General features: G+C 46.4%; 2 protein-coding genes across 2 annotated transcripts in view; one reads left to right on the forward strand and one right to left on the reverse strand.

The window, feature by feature from the left end:
• The window catches only part of SYNDIG1 (synapse differentiation inducing 1), a 52,817-nt gene extending 41,457 nt beyond the window's left edge, over window positions 1-11,360 (reverse strand). Inside the window, exons 1-2 of the mRNA XM_058020490.1 lie at window positions 11,271-11,360; window positions 890-1,443 (exon numbers count right to left, since the gene is read on the reverse strand). Coding sequence (XP_057876473.1) covers window positions 890-1,369 — 480 coding nt within the window. The 5' untranslated portion in view covers window positions 1,370-1,443; window positions 11,271-11,360. The remainder of the gene's footprint in view (window positions 1-889; window positions 1,444-11,270) is intronic.
• Window positions 2,933-24,220, forward strand: LOC131080868 (uncharacterized). Its single transcript, XM_058019476.1, has 6 exons — window positions 2,933-2,938; window positions 10,392-10,560; window positions 11,282-11,614; window positions 11,915-11,984; window positions 22,664-22,800; window positions 23,575-24,220. Exons 1-6 carry the CDS (start codon window positions 2,933-2,935, stop codon window positions 23,745-23,747), a joined length of 888 nt encoding a protein of 295 aa, XP_057875459.1. The 3' UTR covers window positions 23,748-24,220.
• The last annotated feature ends 1,594 nt before the right edge of the window (window positions 24,221-25,814 follow it).

A 25,814-nucleotide genomic window follows, 5' to 3' on the forward strand; every position in this document is an offset into this window, starting at 1 on the left:
CTAACCTAAAATCACAGCAACAGAGAAACACGACCACTGTCCCTATATCAGCTGTGACATTCATGTTTGAAGGCATAGCTTTGCTCTAGACAGCCAGAGGGTCTTTGCTAGGTTAGGAGTCTCTGACCAGTGGTGGAGGAAGTTTTCAGATCACCAGCATTATATTCGCCCTCCATTCCCACAAAAACTAGCAAACACAAATCCCTGTCACACTTGGGCCTCTGGCTAATATATAAAAAAAAAGAATTGCATAATTTAAGAAAGAACATAGTTGTTTCCATAGCCTTCCCTGTTACTTTACAGTGAGCAATCAATGAGGCATGGGACTACTGAAGAAAACATTGTATTTGGGTCTAAAAAGTGTTTTAGCTCCATCAGAAAAATATCATTTATTTCAGAGATATGAATCCACTGCAGCTTGAAACCCAAAGACTTCTGTTCCTGCATTCATTCCGAGACAGAAATGTGTTGTGCCTGAGCCAATAATTTAAAACATTCTGCTCAAGTCAGGTGAAGGCAAGAGATGATGTTGGCCTGCTGAGTAAGATGGGCTCCATGCAGACAGACAGATGCTCCCAGCCCCAACAATACAAAGCATTTAAGCACATGGGTCTTCCTCTGTTTCTGACCAGCCCCTTCAGAGGCAACAGGGAAATGCTGATCTCCATTAGGGCCAGTGGAAATTTTGCCATCTGTATCCACAGATCTGAGACCTTACCCAACAAATAAAGATGAGCAAATTCATTGTCCTAGTTGGAGGAGAAAGTGATACAGCTGACCCAAAAAGCAGCTGATCCCCTGCTGTCCAGCTCTAGGGGGTTGTACACTTTAATTTCAAACACACCCTCCTCCTCCCTGCCTTCCCCACATATCCCAAGTGACATCTGACCTCTAATTCCTGGAAATCCTCCTCTTCCTCCACCTCATAGGAGAGGGTGTGGATCTTGATGTCGTCGGCGGAGAGGTCGATGAATTTGCTGTCAGGGTACTCCAGGCTGTCCTTGGCGGGCGAGCGCTCCTCGATGAAGGTGGTCTCGCAGCACTCTGAGCCCAGGCCCTCGCCCCACGAGCGCAGCACGTTCTCGGAGTAGAGGATGATGTTGGGCCTGTAGTGGGACTCCACTGTCTGCTGCAGCATGCTGGGGTCCAGCAGCTGCTGCACGGGGTCGCTCCTGCCGTTCTCGGGGCGCCTCGGAGAGGACAGGCCGCCCGCCCGGTGGCTCTGGTACTGAGGGGTGGGGTACACGGAGACCAGGCCATCCCGGCTCTCGGCCACCAAGTTCCTTGTGTTGATTAAACCATTCCTTTTCCCAGCCTCAGTGATCTTACTGTGCATCAGCACGCTGTTCTGCTCAACCAAGCCATCCATACTGGGAGGTGTCACCCGGGGCCTTTCTTTTGCCGTGCCCTAGAGCTCACGCCGGGTGAGTGGCTCCCATTTTCCTGATGAAGAAAGGGAACAAAAACAAAGGTGAGATGTAGGGGGATAGAATATAAGAAAATAAAGATAGTGTAGAAAGTAATCTTACCCCTAAGGGAGTTGCAGCTGGGCCAATTATCAAAGATTAGGAGCAGGCCTGACTTTAACAGGCCACAGTGTAATAACCAATGAGAAAAAAAGTGCTATAAAAAAAGTGGGGGGGCTGGTTGAGAAGGGAACTGGTGTCAGTTGGCTGCTTTGTGAAGAAGAAAGAGTCAGTGCTCTGAGGAGATGACCACGAGAAACAAGAAGAAATTAAACTTTTGTGATAGGAGACAACAGTATGGAACCCCTGCAACAAGATGACAACAATGAGGTCAAAGGCAATGAATTGAAGAACTCAAGTCAGCTTGTCTTCCATACAGTCTCAAGAGAAAACAGAGCCCCATATATGTGCACACCCTGATTTAGTTCTCCAAATACAGCTCCACTCAAGGAGGCAAAGAACACCCCCCCCCCCCCCATCCATGGGATGCAAGGAAGCAGATGAGGTGAAATGTCTTGGTGGTGATGGACCCCATCAAAGAATGGTTGTGGCACCTGCTCCAGCCTCCCACAGGTACATAGCTGTCATCCTGGAAACAACATCCATTTCCTCTAAACACTTTGTATAAGAGATGGGGAAAAAAATCCAAAAAAGATCAAAACAACAACAAAAAATATCTCCCAAAAGAATCATTTTCAGTTCTCAGAAACCTGCAACTGCAAAAGATGGGCAGGTGCTGTGTTCACCTGCCAGTATCTGCAGCCACCCTTTGCCCTTGGCAAGGGCTTTACTATCCTTTGAAAATCCATTTTTTTCCAGCCCAAACACTTTCTCACCAGGCTGCTCATTTTTCTCAGGTGTAGTCAAAGGCAAATGCCTTTTGAAATACTAATGTATTGGCCACAGGAACTGTAAATTCAGGAGTTTGTTTCTGGGCATGAGCATAAAAATTAAAGACATACTACTGGATTCAAAGTTCTTCATATTAGATCCTCTAAGACCAAGTTATTAATGCAGGATTACCTGTCCCCATTGTGCTGTCTGGAGGAAACCAAGAATGAAGTACACAAACACATAAACATACCTAATTTTTTACTCAATGCTTTCTATTTCCCTTTAATGTCAGACAACCTCTAACAGAGCAATGTCTAGCAAAAGCCCAGTATTATTTCCTCTTAACTCCAGACTCCAAACAACTTCAGTCTCTCTTTTGGATGCAAGAGGTATTCAAACCACTGCTAAGAGCTGTTCTAACACCACCAATTAAGCAAGAAACTTGTTTAACATGCACAAGAGCTTGACCCAGAGTGCTGACATGTTCACATTCACAGCACTTGGTTTAACATGCAGAAGCCCCATTTTTATTGTGTCGTCAAGTATTTCAGTGCTTCTCATAAATGAACCAGCAGGAAAGCTACAGAAGAGAAAATCCACCATGGTGGGATCCCATGGAAGTTCCATGGGCAATGCCGGTAGCAGGATCATCCTGCTGGGCCTCCAGCTGCCTGACCACAAACATTCCACTTCCTCCTCCCAAAGAAAATGTATGAAAGTACATCCCCATGGGCAGAATATGAGAAACACTCATCAATTAAAGAATAAATTCTCAGACTTTGCTCAGTTTCTCCCAAGCTCGCTTGGAAAATGTAAGAGGCCCCCTAATGTGTAACATCAGTCATAAATTCTACTGAAGCTGAAAGGATTTCACCCAAAAACTGCAAACCGTCTTGCAAACACTCTTATCCCTGCCACCTGACAAGCAAAGTGAAGTGGTCAGGAGGAATATGCCACAGATGTGGCAGAAATTGGAGGAAGACTCACAAATCAGATAAATCATCTCCTAGAGAGATGTATGAAGAGGTCAACACTTTGTCACTGCATCAGTGGCTGGAAAACTTGGGTCAGGCCTAGCAGCTGCCTGTGATCACCTCATTTCAGCAAAGTCCGGCTTGAGCAGCACTCAGGAAAATGCCATTTCAGGGCAGTTTTATTGCATGCCTTGGAGCTGCTTTGTTTCTCAGCCCTACCATGGATCTAAACATCTATGTGGCAGGTCCTTACCTTCTGTGCATTTCAACCAGTCTTGTAAACAAATATTGCATATTCTGAGTGACACTTTCCCCTTGGTAATGGGCAAAAAGTGGTAAAAACATCCAAAAGGAGGTGAGGATAAGACAGGGACCATCCTTCCCTCACAGAGCTCCTTTGATAACAGGGATAGTCCATTGCTCAGGACATCGTCCCTGGAGTCCCACATAGCAGGGCAGGCAGTGTGCCTCAGGGAAGGTCTGCAGGGAGATGTGGATGGCAGCATGCAATCAGGGTAAATGCTTTAACCCCAGGTGCTTTTTAATCTGCAGCTGGCTGCCTGCCCTACCAGAGCCTGACCCAACATTCTTGGCCCTGCAAGAGTATTGCCTAATGGGAAGAGGCAGATGGGACTGGGGCCTTTTCAGGATAATACATTAAGAGGAGGGGAAAAAAGAGAAATCAATAATTATATTAGTATTTCTCCTGAAATGGGATCCCCCAGGTTGAGATGGGGGTGAGACAGAGAGTGGCACATGGTCACTTAGAGTGATGCTTAGGGGAAAATGCACCTGTGCCTCTGCAGTGGCTCAGAGCCTTTGTCCTGCCTGCAGGGACCCCTGGACATGGATCCAGCCACTCCACTTTCACCAGGGGCTTTCCTGGACATGGCCTGGGGCAAGCTCACATGCCTGTCCCAAAATTAAGATTGCCCCAGTTTCCAGGCCCCTGTAGCCCAGAATCCCTGGATGGCAGTGCCAGAGCAGGTGACCTCTGACAGACCACCTGAGGAAACTGGAGGGTGCCTTCTCTGCAGGAAGCCAACATTCAAAGCAGAAAAAAGCTCTCATCACCTATGACCACAGTGAGGTTTCAGAATTATGCTGACAGGAAAATGAAATTCATCAGAGCTCTTGAAATAAGACAGGTTTTCAGTCTGCTCCAAGATGCAGAGTTAATTTTAATTGGTTGGATTCAGGTTTCTTCTGTTTTAGCATGGTTTTAATTGTCCCACAAATCATTCAATGGCACTGAGGCCAACCAGAAATAATTCTGCATTTTCATACTTGAGACTGGAACCAAAAGGAAAAGCCAAGTTCAAGTTATTAACAGATAGATACATAATCAATATATCAACCTTCAATCTAATGTTTACCTTGGGGGTTAGACATTTTTACCCCAGTCTACTATAAAAAGTGAGTCCATTAATTACTTTAACCTTCACTTTTTCCAATTTCTTGGATTTCCCCCCTCCTCCTTTCTTATTTTAATAAGAAGCTGCGAGCAGTGCCAAGATCTCTAGCCTGCAATGCTGTGCTTTATTAAGCTATCAGTGGTGTTACAGCAGAGCCCAGCTACAATGAGGAGCTGCACTGAGAGCCACGCTCTGCTGGGTGTTCTGCAGCCTCCTGCTATGATGACAGTGCCTGACAAACTAATTAAGCACAGGGTGTGAGACTGAGAAATGCCAGGTGTAGGGAGGGCAGGGAGAGAACAGCTAAATGCTGTGCCCCAGGTTTGAGCAGAAGCCAGCTCTGTTACTGCCCACCATCCCAAAACTCCTTTGCTCTCTTGGCACCTGGCAGGATGCTGTTTTCCTCCTCTCTCCATGGGACTTTGCACAGCTTGAGGGCTCTTCAGCCTTCTGGAGACCCTTGCCAGGCACCCAGTGTCCTGTGTGAATAAGCAGTTGGGAGACTCTGAATGCAAACCCCTGAATTCTGAGCAAGCCATAGAGTTGGAACATTGAGCTGTGGCTGAGCAGCTCCAGGCACCTCCTCAGAGCAGACCAGAAGGACATTCATCCTCACAGACCAAGCACCACCATCCCTGCAGACTGATTTGTTGGCAAGAAAACTGGAAGATGAAGGCAAGTGAGGCTGAAGGCAGAGTCCCCATCTGCTGTCAAAGCCTGAGGCTGTACCCTCTGCCATTCCCTGCAGATCTGGCAGGTCATCAGCCAGGAAAAAAGCATCAAAAACTCGTGTGCTCCTGCACGGGGCTGCTGGATATCAGCAGAGACCTTTTCCCCATGAAGGCAGTCAGGCACATTGGGAAAAAGCTGCCCAATGAGGATTTTCAGTCTCCATCCTTGCAGGTTTTGAAGACCCAACTGAATGAAGCTCTGAGGATTGTGGTGTGATCCCAGAGCTGACCTCTCTGAGCAGGAAATAGAGCTACAGACCTCCTGAGATTCCTTCCACTTGATCATCCCATGATTTTAATCCCTCTGATCCTTACAGATTCCCACCTGTCTCCCATGCTCCCCAAAAGTACTGCTCCCAAATCCCTCCATGATGCTACATCACCAGAATGGCAAGAAGTGGCAACAGTGACCCTCTGTGCCACCAGCAGAATGTGATTCAGCCCCAGGACTATCAAAAATTCAGACTGAACAAAATGCCCCTGTGTTTGAAGCTGGTTTCCCCTCCTCTGCCAGTGCAGAGGAAGGAGAGGGGAGAAATCTCTCTTGAAGAGCAGTCAAGCCCCACATAAGCTGCAGATTCCCTGGCAATGAGCTCTCAGGTAAAAGGGGGTTTCTACAGCACAGTGCAATAAGCTTCAGCATGGTTCTAGGCATTCCAGACATTTAGAAACTGCAACAACAAATACAGACCTTATGAATGAGAGAAATCACAGGCAATGTATGGATCTGGAGTGCTGATTACAAAGTGAAATATTTAACAAAATGAAGGGCAAAAATCCCTTTCCCACCTGTATTTTCCTTCTTTGGTTCAGCTGGGCTTATTAAAGTAGATTTTGTTTCAAGGGAATGCTGTATTTCAGCAGCTGGAATTCCTTTTACTCTACTAAGTAAACTACAGGGAGTTTTGTAAGGCAGTGCAACTTACTCACACTGGGAAAATTAGGAATGCATGCATTAGTGATAGCTAAATGTTTCATTGCTAACAGTGGAATTAAAAAGACCTCCATGCTATTTTAGTATTACCAATATGCAGCAAATCTGCTGTGAGATGTGATCTGTCCTCCTGAAAACCAGGAACCTGGAGAATGGTGAAATGCCCAAGGTCATGTCAAGACAGAGCTGGAAATAAAATCCAGGTCTCTTGATTGCCTGTGCAGAGATATATGTTAAAACAATTACCATCTGCATATCTGCCTGAATAATTGATTGCTTAATTCAGTATCTGAACTAAAGAATGGAGTGGGGAAGAAAGGAGGAATTACTTTGCGTTGACCTAATATATAATAATGTTATTCCTGCAACAAAGTATTTCCTTTTGAGCAGATGGAAGTATTTTGCCTGAGCTAAAATGAAATGCAGTGTTTCATTTGTTTATTTTTAATTGAACAAGCTGGCTTTTAATTCGTTATGCTTCAAGTTGCCTCCAATTAAAAAAAAAAAAAAAAAAAAAAAAAAAAAAAAAAAAGACACATTCAGACTTTTCCAGTAATTCTCCTTCAAAACTCAAATTTTTCAGCCATAATTCTTAGTGGGGTTCAGTCTGAACTCACAACTTTTTTCATTCACTGCACTTTCCAGGTAATAAATAAGTGGCCTGACTAAGAGCATCTTGCTCTGGTGTAAATAACCCTGGCTGTTGTGGAAGGCACTGGTGTAAAAACACCTTGACACCTGCACCACTTCTGGCAATTACTCTGCAGAGTGAAAGTAGTCAGAAAGTCTGGCTGTCTTCTTCCTGCTGTGTTTTCAAGAGGTTCCCCAGTACTGCAGAGCAGATGCATCCTGTTCCAACTCCCCATTTCAAACTGGAGAGATTGAGCCATGAGGAGCAATTCTTACTTTAAGACCTTCCAAAAGAGAATTTGGGAGTCTCTCCCATGAATACCAACATCACAGCATCCCCTGGCCCTCTTGGTCTGCCTGTTGGCTGAATCCTGTTCCTCCCTTGGACCTAAAATCCCTGTTTAACTTGTGACACAGACAGGAGCACCCAATGTGGATGCAGGACTGGCCCTGCCAACTCTCTCCAGCCTCATTCTTGATGGGCAGCCAAGCCCCCAGAGCCCAGTTCTTGCACACACCCTGCTAATCTGCCTCTGCTTGCTTTCCCACCCTTCAGGCAGGGAGCAAAGCAGGGTAAGACACTGCCCCACACTCTCTCTGCATGTGAACCCCCAGTGCTGTGATCCAGGCTGGGCTTGAGGTATTCCTGAAGCACAGATGGGAAATAAAGTGCTGACACAACAGGAGGACAGTGTGCTGGTGCAGACTTGGTGAAAAATGCAAGTTTCTGTCCCTCCTGCCCCAAGCAAAGCACCCCAGGGCTGTAAGTCACTTTGCTAGAAAAACACTGCAAAATTACTGGAGTCAGTTCATCTGGGCAAGGATGATTAGAGTAAACAGATGCTTCTGGGGCCATAAAATCAGCTGTGCTCCATAAGACAGAAAAATTGCAGAGCCAGGACTGTACCATGGGACAAAAGCCTTACAGAGTAAATGATTTAGCCATGGTGAGAGTGGTAGCTGCAGGCAGAGAGGGCAGGCAGGGGAAAATGAAGCAGCAGCATCAGTGGGGCATAGTTTGACCTTTACAGACCTTTATTAACCCTACACTCACCCCTCCCTGCAGAAACAAAAATGGAAATGAGTAATGCTGGCGCCCATTAGAGTCAGGGCATTGTCTGAACACAAAGTCCTGTTCTCCTTGTTCTCTGAGAGGAGAAGGGATATAGGACCTCAGGGACTTGTGTATGGGAGGCACAGGTTTGGGCTGGCAGCATATCCACACCACAACCTTGCCTCCATGATCCTGTGAGCCACGTGCAGCTGGAAGAGGGGAGATTGTTCTGTCACACAGAGCACCAGGACAGGAGCTGGAAGGTGGGTGGGTGACATGGGGACATCACCCACTGGGAGAGGACTGGATAAATCACTGTAAGGGATTTACAGTGTATGTAAAGGGACAGCTGCTGTGGGAGATGTCCTGAAGCAGCACACTGAGCACAGCTGCCCTGCAGCACCTGACACCAGGCTGGGTGCCATTCCTAGGTCCTTTCTCCAGTAGCTGAACTGTTTAATTATGCCCCATCCCTGGAAGTTTTCTGGTTAGATGGGCCCTGAGCAACCTGAGCTAGTGGAATGTATCCCTGTCCATGGCAGGGGGTTTGGAACTACATAACCTTAATATCCCTTGCAACCCAAACCATTTTATGATCCTGTCCTTTAGCAAATACCGTTTTAGAGTTCTTTGTTTTGCCTGGGGATTTTTAAGGTATCTGAGCAGTCAATCAAATCACACAAACCCCATAAAAATTCAGCCAGAATTAGCCAGCTGGGTGTGAACAGTCAGTTCATTCTTCTCGTGCCGCTGTGCAGCCTCAAAGTGTAAGGACAGAAATGCATCACGGATTTGGAGAGTTATTGATAAATGAGGGAACTTTGCAAATGTAGGTTTTATAGGGACACAGATACAAATACCCATCCATAGGGATGCCAGGTATAAAACATGCTAAAGGCATGCATGGACTCACAGCACTCATGCTCTGCACCACTGCTTCAAAATGCAGTCTTTGCTTGTGCAGTGAAAACAACCAGTTTGTCACTCTTCTGATTTTACAGCACCAAAATTGAAATCACAAAATCTTTTGATTCTCAGGTGCTACAGGTTAGAGCAGTTCCACGTGAACCTCAGGGTCACAGGCATCTACATCCAAAGAGGAACATTTTGCTGTGACCCTATTATTCAAAGTAGTTTCCAGCTTTTTTTGCCAGAGAAAGGGCACTCAGAAACATCTGACATGATAGCTGGAGGATGTGTATTCAGACACTTACACACAGCCACTCTTCATGTTTGTCAAAGCAAAGCCAATGAGCACGCTGAGTATTTTTCTCCTGTGCGCACCTCTGCAGTTATTTTCCTTTTTTTTTTTTTCCAATTTCACAGTACAAACCAAAACCTGTGAAAATTCGAGTCTCCAAAGTGAAGACAACAAAATTTGGGCTCTTAATAACCACACATGTAATCTGCAATCTTAACAGCCACATGGACAGTATTAAATAACTCTACTGGAAGCATTTTACAGCTGTCTGCAGATACAAATTTGCTGTAGAGAGAAAAAAAAGACAAAAAAAAAAGCCTTATCCAAACACATTGCACATTTTCTCTAATACTGTTCTCAGAAGAAAAAGCATTTTAAACCCTGAGAGCATCCTTCCCTCAAGTGAAATGTGTTGTGGTGGTGCCTGTGTACACCAATGCTGCATTACATCTGCATTTGTATAAGGAAGAGCCCTCCTCTGTGTGGGAGATTTATTCCAGAGTGTGTGGCACCAGTGATGTGAGACATCTGCCTGCCCAGCTAATGAGAGGAGACTTCATTTAATTCCTACAAATGAGTTTATCCTACACACACCCTGGCATGATTTGTAGTTACCAAAACTGCCAATAAAATGTCACCTTGTCCAGTAAAATCAGTCATTGTCTTAGGAGCGAGGTAATTTGAAATTAATACAGACCATCAACTTGCAGCTACTTTAAAGATGACAGTTAATTAACTATAATTAAAACTAAGTCATGTAAATACATGAATGTAGGAAAGTGTACTCTCTGTCCTGAGTGCTTTTTAGAATACCCAAATATCCCCCTCAATCTGCCAGCTAATGCATCATCTTGAGTTTAAGACCATCAAAGCATCTTTTAATTGTTGATAATGCCCTGTTTACACCAGATTAATATCTAATTAACTGTAATTTGAATATTTAATCTATCTGCACAGTTTAGATTTTTTTTTTTTTTCTTATTCTATCAGAGGCTACAGTTTCCCTCCAGTGATTTTAAAGGCACAGTTCAACAGATTGCTCTCCGGAGCAACTCCTGCCACTCCTGCTCCCTGTTCTGTCCGGGGTGGGGTTGGTTATACCCCACCACCACGGCCAGTCCCACACAGACCCTTGCACCTCTCCCCCTGCAGCACACTCCTGGCTGGGGAGCGCTGCCCATCCTGCTCCAGGAAGGACTGTACTCCTGGAATGTCAGTTCCAGAAAGGTCTCAGTGCACTGCCAGCCTCTTCCTACAGAACTGACCCCGCTGTGGGATGCTTTAGTGGTACCCGGGTACTCCATCCAGAAGAACAGGGCAGGTACGGGGAACGCCCCCAATGTCACCCCACTGCCACCGGTGGCAGAGACCACTGCTGCCTCCGTGCCTCAGCCATCCCTTTCCCCAACTTAGCTCTCACTGCTCTCTAACTAGACCATGGGAAGGAAAAGAAATTCAGTCCGGCGCCTCTCCGGAGCAGGATAGCGAGGGGAGCGGGCAGATGCGGCCGCCAGGAGCTCGGCATCCCCGGAGATCTGCCTGCCCCCGCAGACCCCTGCACAACCCCTCTCCCCCTTCCCTGGGCTGCCAGGGAGGACGGGAGCTGGCAGGAAAAGCTGCCACAGTGCGCTAGATGGGATTCCTCTCGGGGAAGAGGAGGGAAGGGAAAAGGAGGAACCCGCGCGCACTTTCCCTTCCAATGTTCCCAATCTCGCCGCGCACTGGAAAAGCCTCTTCTCCCCCCAGACCTCGCCGGGCAAGACCGGGCACGGTAATTTGGGCTTTCCGCAGGGCACTGGGGAAGCACTCTGCGGGCGGCCCCGCTCAGCCCCCGCGTTTCCCTGCGCTGCCCCGTAGGCTGCGGGAGCCGCGGTGCCCCCGCCTCCGCTCCGCGCTCCGGGGGATGGATGCTCCGGGGATGGATGCTCCGGGGGATGCGGCGGAGCTGGCGTTTGGCGCATCGCTGCCCGGAGGGGATGGGATGGGATGGGATAGGATGGGACAGGGTGGGCTGGGCTGGGGGTCACTCACCTCGCTGCAAGGTGACCGCGGCGCGGTGCTCCCGGAGGGGCGGCTCAGCGCCCCGGCGCTCCGCCCGGCAGCATCCCCGCGGCGGGGGCGGCGGCGGGCACCGGGCCCGGGGGATGCACAGCGCCCGCCGAGAAGGGGCTGCGCCGCCTGCACCGCCTCGGCGGCACTGTGCGCTCGGCAGGAGGAGGAGGAAAAGGAGGAGGGAGGGAGGGAGAGGGAGAGAGAGGCAGGCGGAGGGAGAGAGGCAGGAGGAGAAGGAGCCCTGCGCGGCAGCGCGGCCAACTTTCCTTCTGCAGCGCAGCAGGAACAGCCTCCCGTCCCTCGGAGTGTAACCCCCGCCCCGGGTGAGTACGGCAAAGCCCTCCCCTCTCCGACCCCCCTGTGCTCCCTCTCCTCCTCCTCTCCAGGCCTGTTTCCCATCCATTCTCCTCTGTTCCCCGCACACCCGGGCTCAGCGAGCCCTGGCGGGCACCGCTCCTATCACCCCAGCCCGGCTGCCCCACGCTTTGCCCTGCAGCCCAGGGACACCGGCACTGCTGCCCCAGCCACCAGGCACTGCCAGCACCCCGGCACAGCTCCCCAGGACCGTGGGGAAGCTCCAGCAGCTCTGGAGAACTTTAAATGTTTGTGGTTTATTTTTACAGCGCAATGCCGAGCGCACTGGGCTGCATCGAGGGGTGTTCCCCGCTCTCCTAACAATCCTGTGCGACAGGGGTAAGCCATGCTCATCCCTCATCCACTCCTCTTTCCATCCCCAGCAGGCCTGCTAGCCAAGTCATTTGCCTAAAAGCTTCTCTGTCACCACTTCTTTCTAGATGCTTCAACATCCGCGGCTCAAAACGCTGCTGGGAAATCACATGCTCCGTTTAGATCACTGCTTCCCTTTGCCTCCACAGGGACAGAGACACCAGGATGGAAAGCCTGGTGCATTTTTGGTGCCTCCATCTCTCAGGGATATGGCTTCTGCTTCTCACAGCTTATTTATCATTTGTTATTCATAGTCCCCAAAGCAGGCATGCCAAATCTTTGCTGAAGGAGAATGTTCAAGATTCAAAACACAAGTTAACTCACTTGATCCCATCTTAGGGTTTTTCTCCAGCCCTGCTTTCTGCTCTTCAACAAAATTTTATTGGTGTTCCAAACTCACTTTGTGTTTAGCATATCCTAGTGGTATTCACAGAAGATTTTTCACTCCTTCTAAATATCTGGTCCTTTGTTCATTCCTGAGTTGATCTGGAGTGCAGAGAGGTTTTGTATCTTAGAGAAAACAGTTTCTTCTTTAATATAATAGGCACTGGGAGACAATTCATACATAATCAGCAGAAAGAAATAGCCCCAAATTATGATCACCCTGATTCTCCAGAGTGTTTTTCACCTTTAATTTCTTGTGAATAGAAGTATCTAAATCACCATCATTATGCCTTTATCGAGTAACACGTTTAGGCCTTTCCATCCTATTTGTACAGGGACACAACTTTAAGGGGGGTTGGCTTGCAGCCAAAGGTATTTCAGCTCCTACAGTGCAAATTCATCAGTCATCACTGCTACTGATTGGAGGTACCAGCTGCTTTGGATGGATGGTGAATTCCTGCTGAAATTGATTTTTCAGTGACCAAATGTATTTGTGAAATAGGGGGAAATCCAAAAAGATTTGTTGGGATTTTTTTTTAAAGAAAAAAATTTCATTTATGCAGAATGGACTGGGGAAGGGATTTCTGGATCATCAAATCAAATTTTCTTGCTTCCAGGCAGTTTGTTTCCTTCTGGCCAAAACCCCAAAATATGGGATTTTTTCCATAATGTTATCAAAGTGAGACTCAGTGACATCAGGGAAGTAATAATTTCCTCTAACACTGTTCCTTTGAGTTTGCCATTCTCCCTGAATCAAACTAGGCACATTCTTCTTTCAGTCTGGGTATACCATGGCACTTTGTGTCCATGAGGAAATCTGGTCTCATTTGGTTTACTTGAATTTTTCAGCAGAACCAAGAAAATCTAAGTAGAGGAGCAATCACAATCCAGCAATGACAGGGGTTGCAAACATTGCTACAGACCAGAGCACACTTCTCCCTTTCTTTTAGTTAACCTCTTCTCTTGCCCAAAACCATCAAAGAATTTACCAATACACTAATTAACTCATAATTAACTAGTTTTAATTATGGTACTACATTTGCCATAAATTGTCCTGCTCCTTTTGCTGGAAAGCTGATGACTGTGCCTGATTTGATTTTGATATTTGCAGCTCACTGGTACCCTGCAGATTTTTGGAGAAAATTCTTCAAATAGCAACAGAAAGTGGCTTGTGGTGGGGCAGGTGAACTGCAGCAGGCTTGTTTGTGGTTTTGGTGGTTTCTCTTCAGGTGCAGCAGCATCACTGAGAGTGCTCCTCAACACCAGGTTGTGCAATGCATCCTCAATGCATTGTGCCAGCACATTTCACAGCTTCTCATGGCAAGAACTTGGGGGGTTCATGTGTCTAGCAGTGGTAATTAACTCTTTATTTTTGTTTCTAAAGGTGTTTTCCTCCACAGCTGATGGAGATGCAGGAAAGCTGCTGTGCAGGCAGAAGCACAGAGAGAACAAAAAGAGATATCTGAAAGGGGCAAAGGTGGGGAGGAAGAAAGTTCACCTCCCTGGGTCTGATGGCTGTTGGAGCAGGGCAGCTCATGATGGCTTGTGAGCCTCCATGGTCCTTCAGTTTCTGCCTGTGAGGAGCTAGGGGTTTGGGAGCCATCAAGGCAGGATGTCAAAAAGGAAATGCCACCTGGAAGCAGAAATGACCAGAGATGTACAAACAGCTTTTCTTACGAAATGGAGGTTTGTAGAAGGCAGAGAAGGGAGGAGACTTTGCAGGCATATATCACTATAGCTTCAGGGAAATCATTTCACCCTGAGCAGGGCTGTTACAGGGCTAGTGCTGACTCAACAATTGGCCACTGCCTGCAGTGGCAGCACCCTAAGGAACAGCACACAGTCCTGATCTTTGGTGCCCTGGGTGCCCTGCACCACAGCCTGGCAGAGTCCTTGGAGACAGAGCTGCTCTGAAAGCCCCAGGGCCAAACCAGGTGGGAACCAGCCCAGAGTGAGAGCAGCAGAGAGCCCTGGTGTGGGAGCCACACACCCAGTGCTGCAGGAACAGCTCTGTGGAGGCCACCATTCCAGGATTTCAGAGAACCATTAACTGCTGCACCCACTGATGTGCCAAAATGGGAGAGTCATGTTTCACTGTGATCCTCGGCTGCCCAAAGGCAGGATCTGGGATGACAGGATGCATGCTCAGGACACCAGGAGTGAGAAAGAGGAAAGGCAGAGCCTTGCAAGTGTGTTGGTGGTCTGTAGGAAGAGCAGCAGCACCACCTATCACCGGAGAGGGAAGGAGAGAGGACACACCAGGTGCTGCTCCTCCTGCCTGTCCTCAGTACGAGACTGGAGCCCAGATTTTCGGGATCACCACAGAGAAACTTCCTTTTTCTAGCAGAGGAACCCGGCTTAAATCTTTCACTGCACTCCTTCTGCTAAATCTTCCTGTGGTACACAGCTAGCAGAAGGAGATGGAGAGGATGGAAAGGTGAAGGTTTTGGAGAAGGGCTGAGAGCTGGAATTTACAGAATAAAAATAATGACCTTTAGGTCCACAATACCCAAAGAACTGCTCATCAGTCAGAGGGCACAACTGTGGACCCTGTGCTCAGAGATGTGCAGGGTTTTTGTCTCATGCTGTCAGTCAAAAATCCTGGCACCAGAATTATTGGTATGGTCTCAACCATATGTAGCTTGATTATAATTCAGAGTGAAGGAACAGAGCAATCAGGAAGTAGCCCAAAATCTGTAATTTCTTCTTGCCAAAGGCAAAAAGAATCCAATCCATGTAATTGGATCCAACCCCAAAGGCATAGCCAGGAGTGCTTTTAACTTTCTGAGAAAGAAAAATTGGTTAGCTGGAGCGGCTGGGCTGTGTGGGTGCTGAGGTTCATGTTGATTTGTTTGCTGGTAGTTCTGAAACCAGAATAAAAATCAGAGTTTGGATTAAGCCAAGCTGAGCACGTTTTTTTCTTATTCTGTATTCACAGCAAATCGACAAGCAAAAGATACAATTTTTTGGCTGAGTGAATGATGTAGCTTAGCTCAAGATCAAATATTTTATTGCTTTGAACTCTTCTTTATAAACTGGATATGCATACTTACTTGCAACAGAGGAAAAATCTCAACACAATCACTGTCTGCCTAATTAAACCAGAAGTGGCTGCTAGATATCATCTGCCAGGAGGATGAAGGAGGTCTTTGCATCTGGTGCTAAATTAATTTGGAGGGACCTGTTAGGAAAAGTGGGACAGCACTAACCTTTTATATATTCCAGTCTCTAGGAAGAGTTGTCTGTATCTCCTCTGCCTTAGACAAGTTGCTTGAATTCAGCCAAAGCAGCCCAGTTTCTCGTTTGTCCAGGAGCTGGGGGACTCAGAGGCTCAGAAAAAAAAAACCTGCACTGCTTTTCTTTTGCCATCTGTGCCTTGCCTCTCTGCATACAGCCCTCCTGCTTGAACCTTTTGGGACTCTTCCAGGAAGCCTTACAGCAAGTTCTGGCAGCAATGCTTTCCTGTCCAAAAGGTGGCTCTCTGACCAGAATGGGCACTTCCAAGGGAGAGGGAGCTGTGTCATTTCTGTGCTGCCTTGCACTGGCCTTTGGAGGTAGAGAGGAAAGGCACAGCTTAGTGCTAATTGGGATGTGGCCATCTGTCAGACAGAAAACATGCCAAGGCCACCTTGTGACTTTTTTATAAAGGAAGGAACCAGCCACTGGTGAGATATTTAGGTGCTGCAGACGTCGAACTGAGTCAAATATCAACCAAATATCTGAGTTTATAAAGATATTTAAGTTATTAAGTATTGTAAATTCAGGCAACCCCGATGAGGGGAGAGAATGACAAGGAGGACTCCATCTTATCAGAAGGCTATTATATTATATTATATTATATTATACTATACTAAACCATACTAAAGAATACAGAAAGGATACCTACAGAATGCTAAAAAGATAATAATGAAAACTCGTGACTCTTTCCAGAGTCCCAACACAGCTTGGCCCCAGTTGGCCAATGAGAATCACAGCAGAATCCAATGAAACAATCGCCTGTGGGTAAACAATCTCCAAACACATTCCAAAGTGGCACAACACAGGAGAAGCAAATGAGATAAGAATTGCTTTTATTTTTTTCTGAGGCCTCTCGCTGCCTTTCAGCTTCCCAGGAGAAGAATCCTGGGTGAAGGAATCATGTTCAGAGAATGCGAGTGCCACAATTAAGGATCTCCTGAGTTATCTAGCATCTCACCTTTAATGCCTTGTCAGCCATGACTGCTTTGTTGAAATCAGACACTTTTTTGGAGCTGAGTTCCATGAAATTTGACCCATTATGGATTGCTCAGGCACCCAGTGTGTAGGAACCTGTGTATAAACATAGTAAGAGACAGTCCCCAAAAATCTGATGCTTTCTGTAGCCAGGACAGTAGAAGCAGGAGTTGGAGGCATCCTGTCCTGTAGGGGATCTCAGACCTGAATTTATATCTGGGCATGCTGATGGGTTAAATTAATTGCTGATGGGTAAAGTTAAATTAAATGGACTTCAGATCATCACAGTGAGTTGGTTCACCCCCTTAAAGAAATTACTTGGCATGTGGAGAAGGCCTGGATGATCCAGGCAGTGCCAAGGGACTCAGCACAAGGCGTCTGTGGGAGATGCTACACCCTGGGGCAGCAGCTGGAAGCAGGAGGATGCTGAGCTGTCTTCTGTGTGTGATTCCCACCTTGGCAACTATGATTTCAGGAGAATGCCAGCTCTTTCTGGCTGCCTGCAGCCTACACAGTGTGGGTGAAGCCCCACAGCTCAGAAGCCTCAACAGCAGCTGTGCACAAAGGACTTGATGGGTTCCAAATTCTCCATCACCCTTCAAATTCAAACTAGACAGTGCCTGTCCTGTAACACTAGAAAAATGCTTTGATGTTGGCAAAACCAAAAGAAAATTCCTTTTTCTTTCTGCACTAACAGGCTGTGAAAATAAAGAGGAGTCTGGTATGCAAGGGATTTGGGATTTGAGATCAGGGATCCATGGAGGGAGGGGCTGGGAGAACAGGGATTTTGGGGAAATCGGGAATTTTGCCATTCCTGAAGTGCCCCCACACCATCCTCAATGGGATCGAATCTGGTAGCCACAGGGGTGGGCAAAGGGATTTGGGATTTGGGATCAGGGATCGGGAATAGGATTAGGGATCCAGGGAGGGAGGGGTTTGATCCCTGGGAATGAGGAATTTGGGGAATTTTGGCGTTCCTGAAGTGCCCCCACACTATCCTCAATGAGATTGAGTTTGGTACCAGTGGGGTTGGGATTTGGGATTTGGGATCTGGGATTTGGGAATTGGGAATTGGGATCTGGGATCAGGGATCCAAGGAGGGAGGCATTGGATCCCTGGGAATCAGGAATTTAGGGAATTTTGGTGTTACTGAAGTGCCCCCACACCATCGTCAACAAGATTGAGTCCAGTACTGGAACTGGGATTGAGATCCAGGAATTGGGATCCAGGATCAAGATTGGGATTTGGGATTTGTGTTTGGGAATGGGATCAGGGATCCCAGGAGGGAAGGATTGGAAGAACAGAAATTCTGGGGAAATCAGATTCCCACTTCCAGTCTCCTGCTGCATCTCCCCGGGTAAGGACACATTGCCACTGCTCCTCAGGATGCCTGACAAGAGCCTCCAGCCCTGTTAAGGCATGGAGGCAGTTTTAGGGCCTGGCCTCAGCATTGTCTACCTGGACAGACCATGGAAAACCACTGGGCACAGCAAGGGAGGGTCCTGAACCTGAGAGAGAACAAGAGCGAGAAGCTGAGGAAAGTTCCAGACAGCTCCATGAGAACCAGTGAGATTTCCCAGGTGGGGAGGAGAAAGATCCTGATATGAAAACATGTGGAAGGGCAAAGGAGAGGAGACAGGCCAGAAGAATAGGACATCATGGCTTGTAAGGAGTGTAGCTGAGGAGAAAAGGCTTGAACACTCTTCAGTGGCCCCACAACATTGCACTAGATCCACTAAAAGAATGAATCCATCTGGCTGAAAAATACCTGGCTGCCAGGAATGCTCATTGAATTAACTGATTGAATTGCAGAGAGGAACATAAATTTATTTCTCTTATTAATTTCCCTGTGCTTACCTGTCTTTAACATATGATGAGTGGGGTTTTGTTCACATGGAGCAACTTCTTAAGAGAGAGGACAGGATTTTCCCAAAGCAGATGTCCTAACAAATACCCTGGAGGTACTCTGGAGGTTCCCTGCGTGTCCTGTGTTCCTGTGTGATGCAGAAAGCCTAGGAGTTTGTGCTCCTAGTGCCTTAGCTGCCAAGGTGGAATCCTGCTCTGACTGTGGAGATGTCTTGAGGCAGGCATGCTCCTCTTGTCCTAACCTAGCCAGAACTTCCAGGCTCAGAGCACCAGGGCATGGGTTGGGATGAGTACAGGGAAGTTCCTCAGCAAGTCTGGAGTTTCAAAGACCCTTATCATTCCAGGGAAATAATTTTTTTTTTTTAAAGCATGATCTTGGAAAAAGGGCAGCTTTTTGTCTCTTGTCTTTCATGGGAAGAGGTCTGGATCCCAAACTCCTTTTCCTTTTCACCTTACTCATCAGTCCCAAAAATTCAGATTTTTTTTTCCCCACAATGAAGGGATCACCTATAGCCTGTAATTCTCTCCTGGTCTCTTTGTATATTACAATATATATTTGCATATATAGCAGAATTTTGAGGTGCCTTCTCAGGAAAGAGATCTGTAGTGGAAAAGGGAGACATTTTCCATGTAGAGACAATACTAAAGGTGATCAGGGACATGTCAGAGCTCTGGTGTTCAAGAAAAATCTCCCAATTGAAATCAGTCAAGGGTTGTGCTTCCAAATTAATTGCATGCTTCTGTCCTTAGCATCTGGGCATGGAATCAAAACTGATGAGCCAACAAAGCAGCACTGAGCTGCTCCTGAGAGCAGTCACCATCAATAACAAGAAATACTGGGAGAAATACTCTTTGAAATTCAAATCACAAGGGGCATCATTTAAAAGGGAGCGCAGGGGGAGCAGGAATACCATGCACCATACATTAATTGTCATGCATGTGACAAAATCTTCAGTGTTGCTGTTACTTAGCATCGTAAAATTTACTCCCAGATTATGAATACCATAGCAGGGATGAAATAATTAAACTGGCAGCCCATTTCCTCTGAACTGGAGGCCAGGCCTTCAGCTGGTGTAAATCAGAGCAGAGACTTGGTTTTACAACCAGTTGGGAAACAGAGCCACTCATCCTAAAAAGGGAGAGCTGGAAAAGAGCTCAAACCCTTCATCACTCCATGTTGTCCCTTCTGCCCCAGAGGGAGGGTAAGCAAGCAGGGCTGAAATCAGTGCTCACCTGGAACCTCTCCCAGAGCACAATCTGGAAACGGCTCCCAGTGGATTTAATGAATTAAATTTGGAAGGTTAAATATTTAATAACATGCTAGTGGTTTCTTCCAAATTGGCACACCCTGTATCCTATTCCTTTTATACCCAAACCTACCAGAAATACTCACAAATCTGTTATGGCAGAAATGCTGTATTATGTGGGCAGGAAAAAAACTGATTTAGCATTCCCCCTGTCCTCCCCTTTCAAGCCCTCTAGCTTTCTGCCTGCCTTCCTGGCCACATTTGGAGACAATCCTTCAGTGTGACCCAAATTCTTAAGCTCCTGTGGCATCCCAAAATGCCAGAGGTAGCAGACATTCATCATCTTATTGTAGGGATATCCAAAATGTGTACATGTTCAACAGCCACCTCTTCCAGATGAACTTCTTTGGCATTTTGGGGGGTTCCTTTCCTTTCCTTTCCTTTCCTTTCCTTTCCTTTCCTTTCCTTTCCTTTCCTTTCCTTTCCTTTCCTTTCCTTTCCTTTCCTTTCCTTTCCTTTCCTTTCCTTTCCTTTCCTTTCCTTTCCTTTCCTTTCCTTTCCTTTCCTTTCCTTTCCTTTCCTTTCCTTTCCTTTCCTTTCCTTTCCTTTCCTTTCCTTTCCTTTCCTTTCCTTTCCTTTCCTTTCCACACTCTTCTTTAGTCAAGGCTGATTTTTACAGGCACCATCTGGCCCTGAATTTTTCCATTAAAATTGCTTTTCAGCAGAAATTCTTTGAGGTTTTGGGGGGGGTTTGTGGTTTTGTTCTCCCTTTCTTTCTTTTCAGCAGGTGTTTTGTTCTCACTGGGAGCTTTGGCAGCTTCCAAAATGAAAATTTAACTTTTCTCCACAGTGTTTAGGTGTTGCAAGTCCTCATTTTTTCATTTATAGAGAACTGCAGTGTTTAAGGGTGTGTTTTGTTTTGGGGCATATTTTTGGAAGAAATATCACAACTTCTGATTAAGAACCTCTCCATATTTCACAGCTCTTTCCACATTCCACAGCAGGCTATCCAATTAAAGATACTTTGAATGAATAACCCAATACTTCTGAAATCCAAATATCTGTATTTTTGGTGCTAGATCATTGCCAATATTTTTCTTCCTCTACTGACAAAATATCACCATGTTACACCAGTTTTTATGAGTGTCTTGGAAATTTTTCTTTGCTTGATTAGTACAGAATCTCTCTCTCACAATAACTTGCCTCCAGTTTAAATGCCTCTTACCTGCAAGCAATTAGTCTGCCAGCTTTACTCACCTCTTGCAATCTACCTGTTCTACAAATTACTGGAATCACTGGGGCAGGAAACCTCCTCTTTCTTACATTTCTGTGTAACACTTACAAGGGAGGCAGAGAGAATCTAAGACTTGGGATTTACAATAGTCACTGCAGTTCATAATTAATGAATGATAAGAATATTGAAAAAGTGGCTTTTCCCTCCTCTTTTCAGTCCAAAAATTTCATTTTCTCCAGGGAAATACAGAGCAGGGTTCCACTGGGGAATTGTCTACTGATCACCAAGAGGAAAACCTACAGCAAATGATGCTGAGCGTATAAAATGCAGAAATCAGTCCAGGCTCCTGAAATAGTGGACAAGGCAGAGCTACTGGACCTGAATTGCCATGTCCAGCACAGTTCTGGACTGACCTCAGAGGTGGTCAGTCAAAGCTTTGCCACCTCCAACCACTGGAATTTCCAGCTACAACATGCCTACAGAGAAGGCAAGGAAGGAGATGTTTGCATTTTGTGTAAACCAGCTTCAGCTGGGGTGAATTGGCACGGCTGATGTGATTAGACTGAAATTCGTTAGGTAAAACCCTAAGGATCCTATGGGTTTTACTGTCCTAACTCTACTTTTTCAAAAGTATAAAACATGAACAGTTGGATCTACACTTAACAGAAACAGAAGTGTGCCTATAATCTCAGTTTTTCATATGCCAGAAGACTTGGGTGCAGGCTGCAGAAGCTGTGATTTCAGGTGGTTTAGTAAGGGTTTATGTTTGGTCCATCTTTCTTCTCTGTCTGAACACATCTTCTCTCATCATTATCACTGCTTCATATTTTTGTGGATGAAGTTAAGGAGTTTCACTGGAATAATTCTCTGCACTGAAACCCTAATGTCTCATTTTTAGGGCCAGTTAAACAGGTGGGATGAGAAAATATTCAAGCACCTTGGAAAAATCCTGAGGGGATTGTTGTCTTTGATCCCTGAAATCTGAACCTTCAAGGAAAATGTTCACTGCAAAGCAAATTTAAAACTGCTGAGGTGCTGTGATGGAGTGTGTGTCTTGGCCTTTCTCCTCCCACCCCTGCTTTTCTGCTAGACAACGTTGTGCCTTGGCTTTTTCAAACACAGATTTTCCAAGTGTCTCAAGCATCATCTGGAGTATTCTCCTAAAATCACTCCTAACACTCCTGTCTTGGTAGGATGCAATAATTCCCCCATTGAAGGATCATGAAATCCTCTAATTCCCTTGGACTTGGGGGTCGGCACTTTGCTCCACAAGGACCCTTGAGCATAATTTTGCTCCAAATGCAGTCATTGGGGAAGACTATTGGGTTCATCTCCAGCCTATCCCAGCTGGTCCTCTGGCATTTCAGTCTCAAAGCAAACTTCACCAAGGGAAGTAAATGAGTTTTTAACTGCATGTTTCAGCATTTCCAGCTCTTGGCTGAAGTTAGAATTTCCAGGAATCATAGAATCACAGAATAGCTGGTCTCTGAAGGGACCCATAAAAGCCATCTAATCCAACCCCCTGCAGTAAGCAGAGACATCTTCCACCAGACCAGGTTGCTCAGAGCCCCATCCAACCTGACCTCTAAAGTTTTCATGGATAGGGCATTTATCACCTCTCTGAGCAACCTGTTCCAGTGGTTCAACACTTTCACCATCAAAAATTTCTTCCTTATACCTAAACAGAATCTCTCTTCTTTTAGGGCAGATGATTTCTTCAGAGCTTTGTATTTCCTACAAAGGGAGAATAAAAATCACCTCAGTGACAGCACAGGCTTGATATGGAAAGGCTTCAGAGGAGCTTCAGGCCCAGCTGAGATGCTGCCCATGGACACTGGAGGTAAAGGCATTACACCAGGAGGGAATCTGGCCCCTGAGCAGAGTGCACCAACCCCTCCAGGCAGGGAGATGGTTTTCACTGGGACACTGAGAGCTGTAGCTCCCAGCAAGAAATGCAGGGCCTCAGAGAAGCAGCAGCTTCTGTAACCACAGTCACAGCAGTTTGTCAGAGCTGCAGACTTGTCCCCAGTGCTGGGTAAAGTTGAGCTGAAAGCTGAGGGTCCCTGGAGTTGGGACAGCCCTGGCCAAGCATGGGAGGCTGTGTCAGAGCAGCTCCCTCACCCTTCCCACAGGCCCATGTCTGTCCCAGCCTGGATGCTGAGCAGGAGCAAGTGGAAGCACTCAGCCAAGGAGCATTTCATGCTGTTGCCTGATTGATTTTAAGCTGTGCTTGCTTGGCAGCCCCCCTCAGGACCGGTTACATAAGACTGGACGTGTTTGTTTGCTGCCTGCAAACCCCTTGTGTGCTGGTAACACCTCAAGAGCCTGCATTGAAAACTGGAGCTGCAGCCCTGCTTGGCTCACACTGCCAGCTCTGTCCTGCACCCCCAGGGCCCATGGAGGGACAGCAGTGTCACTGCCCCCAGCAGAGACACCGTGGCGAGCAGTGTGTGAGAGTCTGTCCGAATTTTCCCTCATGCGCCTCACGATTGTCATTGGGGCACCACTGAAGAGAAGACCCCACCCTGTCTAGAATATCTGGCTCTGAAGGAGAAAGTCACACACCAAAGGCCCTGAGACCTGACAGCACAGTGCTAAGTTATTGTTTTCACAGGTGTTGTTTGCTGTATGCTAAGAAGGGGAGACTGTGCCCTTTTTGCAACAATAGCAGCTTTGGAAGCTGTCCCACCTGTCGGCCTGGCTGGACTTCTCCTGAGTTTTGGGTGGTCTCCCACAGAAGACCCTCACCTGTTTTACAACCACCATGACAGACAGACTGAGATGTAAGGAGCCTCTCCATCAAGGACTGAGACATGAAACCCCCATGTGAAAAGGCCCCTCTGCTCCTTCCAAGGACTGGGACTGAAACCCCCAGCCCGTGGAGGTGTGTGGGGAAGACAAGCTGACCAAATGTTTGCCTGCAGGTGTGACCACTGGACCACGAAAACAATGGCTCTTGCTTACTGCTGAGAACATGGAATACCTGTTACATCTATTCCCTATTGTATCTGTTCCGCCTCCCTCATAATTTTCAATAGAGTTATCGTAATAAAAACCTCTGAGTTAGCTAGAGATTTTGAGATCTCCCCAGCATAACAGTTGGATCCTTGACTGGACTGGACCAAAGGACTTCATCTCTACATTTGGTAGCTATATCCCCCTCTTTCTCTCTCTCTCTCTCTCTTTTCTCTCTCTATCTTTTTCTCTCCCTTAATCCCTCTATCACATTTTACTGTGGACATTCAATAAAGTTGCATTTGTTTTGACTATCACTGCAAACCCCCTTGTACCGTGTTGGTTTTTGCACCCTGAGATCACCCCTACGAACCATCCTGACATCCATTCACTAGGACAGATCATCGTGACACAGTGGCCAAGTCTCAACTGCTCAGCTGCCCTCCTTCTCCCAAGGCTGGCTGGAGCAAGGGACACCTGTGTGTCCATACATGTGTCCATAGTTGTGCTTGTGGCCTCTCAATTTCTTCTTGGGTGTTTCCCCACCCCAGGGAGCTGCTGCTCACTTGCTTGTACTCCACTCCACCAGGGCTGGGTGAGAAAAAGCATTGCAGGATTCCTCTTGGGATTGCAGAGACCTGCTGTTGCAGGAATATTTAAAATAATCCTTCACATGTGATGAGGAGTGTTTCGAGCCTGTTTGTACTCAAAATGATGTTCAGTTGGAGAAAAGAAAGGCCAGGTGGAGAAAAAAACCTTCAAAGATCCCTTGTCAATACCACGCAACTTCATTGTTTTTAGTTTTGCCTAATTATCTACAATAACACAGAAGGAGAGAGAGACAAACTGTGCAGCCCTGGTGAGATCAGTTGTTGTCTTGCCAGATTTTCAGAACGAGCCTCTGAGGAGCCTCTCAGAAAAGAGGAAGGATGGCACAGCAAACACGGCAGAGTTGCAAAACAGCAGCTTTGAGGTGTGAGACAGAGAAAAGCTTCTTTTTTGTGGGGGGAAACAATTTTTTGTTGTACTTTTTATTTCACTTTTTCTTATTTTTGTTGCACTTTTAAAAATTTTTGTTGTTTTTTTCTTTGTTGTATTTTTATTGCCCTTTTTCACAGTCCATTCAAAAGGTGAAGGACCTTATCATATTCAAAAATCCAATTTTTTTGTTGTACTTTTTATTGCACTTTTTCTTATTTTTGTTGCATTTTTAAAAAATTGTTGGGGTTTTTTGGGTGGTTTTTTTTTTTTTTTGTTTGTTTGTTGTTTGTTGGGGTTTTGGGGTTTTGGGGTTTTTTTTGTATTTTTTATTGCCCTTTTTCACAGTCCATTCAAAAGGTGAAGGACCAACCATTACAGCTAGCAGCACGGGCCAGCATCTCAGCTGCAGTGGATGATGGAGTTTGTCAATCACTCCTTGGGGTACAGCTGCTTGCTCTTCCCAGAATTCTGCCAGGAGAAGTGCCCTGGCCAGACATGTGGGAATCCACAAAATTAGAGGGAAAATCAGAGGGTTTTGGGGAACACTGCAAAAGGCAGGCCTCAGATACAGCAGAACTGTGAGTAGAGCTAAAGCAGCAGCCATGAGATAGGTCAGCAGAAAAATTATTTAAACAAGGGCAAATCGAACAGTGGCCTGTGTATTAACGTTTGTCTGAAGAGCTCTCTAAGCTGCAGAAAGTTTATCTAGCAAGATATTAGGAAGGTTAAAGCTTAATAATGGAGCTCCATGCATTGTGATTTAAGGCTTACAAGCAGGTATTGTATTTGAAATAAGCAAGCATTGTTTTAACCAAAGGTACCTGTGCTTATGGTGGTTGGATAGAACTACTGTCAATGTGCTTTTGCTTTGTGTGATTGGTCAAGAAGCTTATAAAGTAAGTTGTAGCATTAAATTCT

This window comes from Melospiza georgiana, chromosome 3 (assembly GCF_028018845.1).
Source record: "Melospiza georgiana isolate bMelGeo1 chromosome 3, bMelGeo1.pri, whole genome shotgun sequence".
Taxonomy (NCBI): Eukaryota; Metazoa; Chordata; class Aves; order Passeriformes; family Passerellidae; genus Melospiza; species Melospiza georgiana.

Bases quoted from the DNA above. Each gene is read 5' to 3' on its own strand.
- LOC131080868 (XM_058019476.1), top strand. The intron at 10,561-11,281 runs GTACGGGGAACG...CCTCGCTGCAAG, and splicing joins CATCCAGAAGAACAGGGCAG to GTGACCGCGGCGCGGTGCTC. The intron at 22,801-23,574 runs GTAAAGGCATTA...TTGTTTTCACAG, and splicing joins GCTGCCCATGGACACTGGAG to GTGTTGTTTGCTGTATGCTA.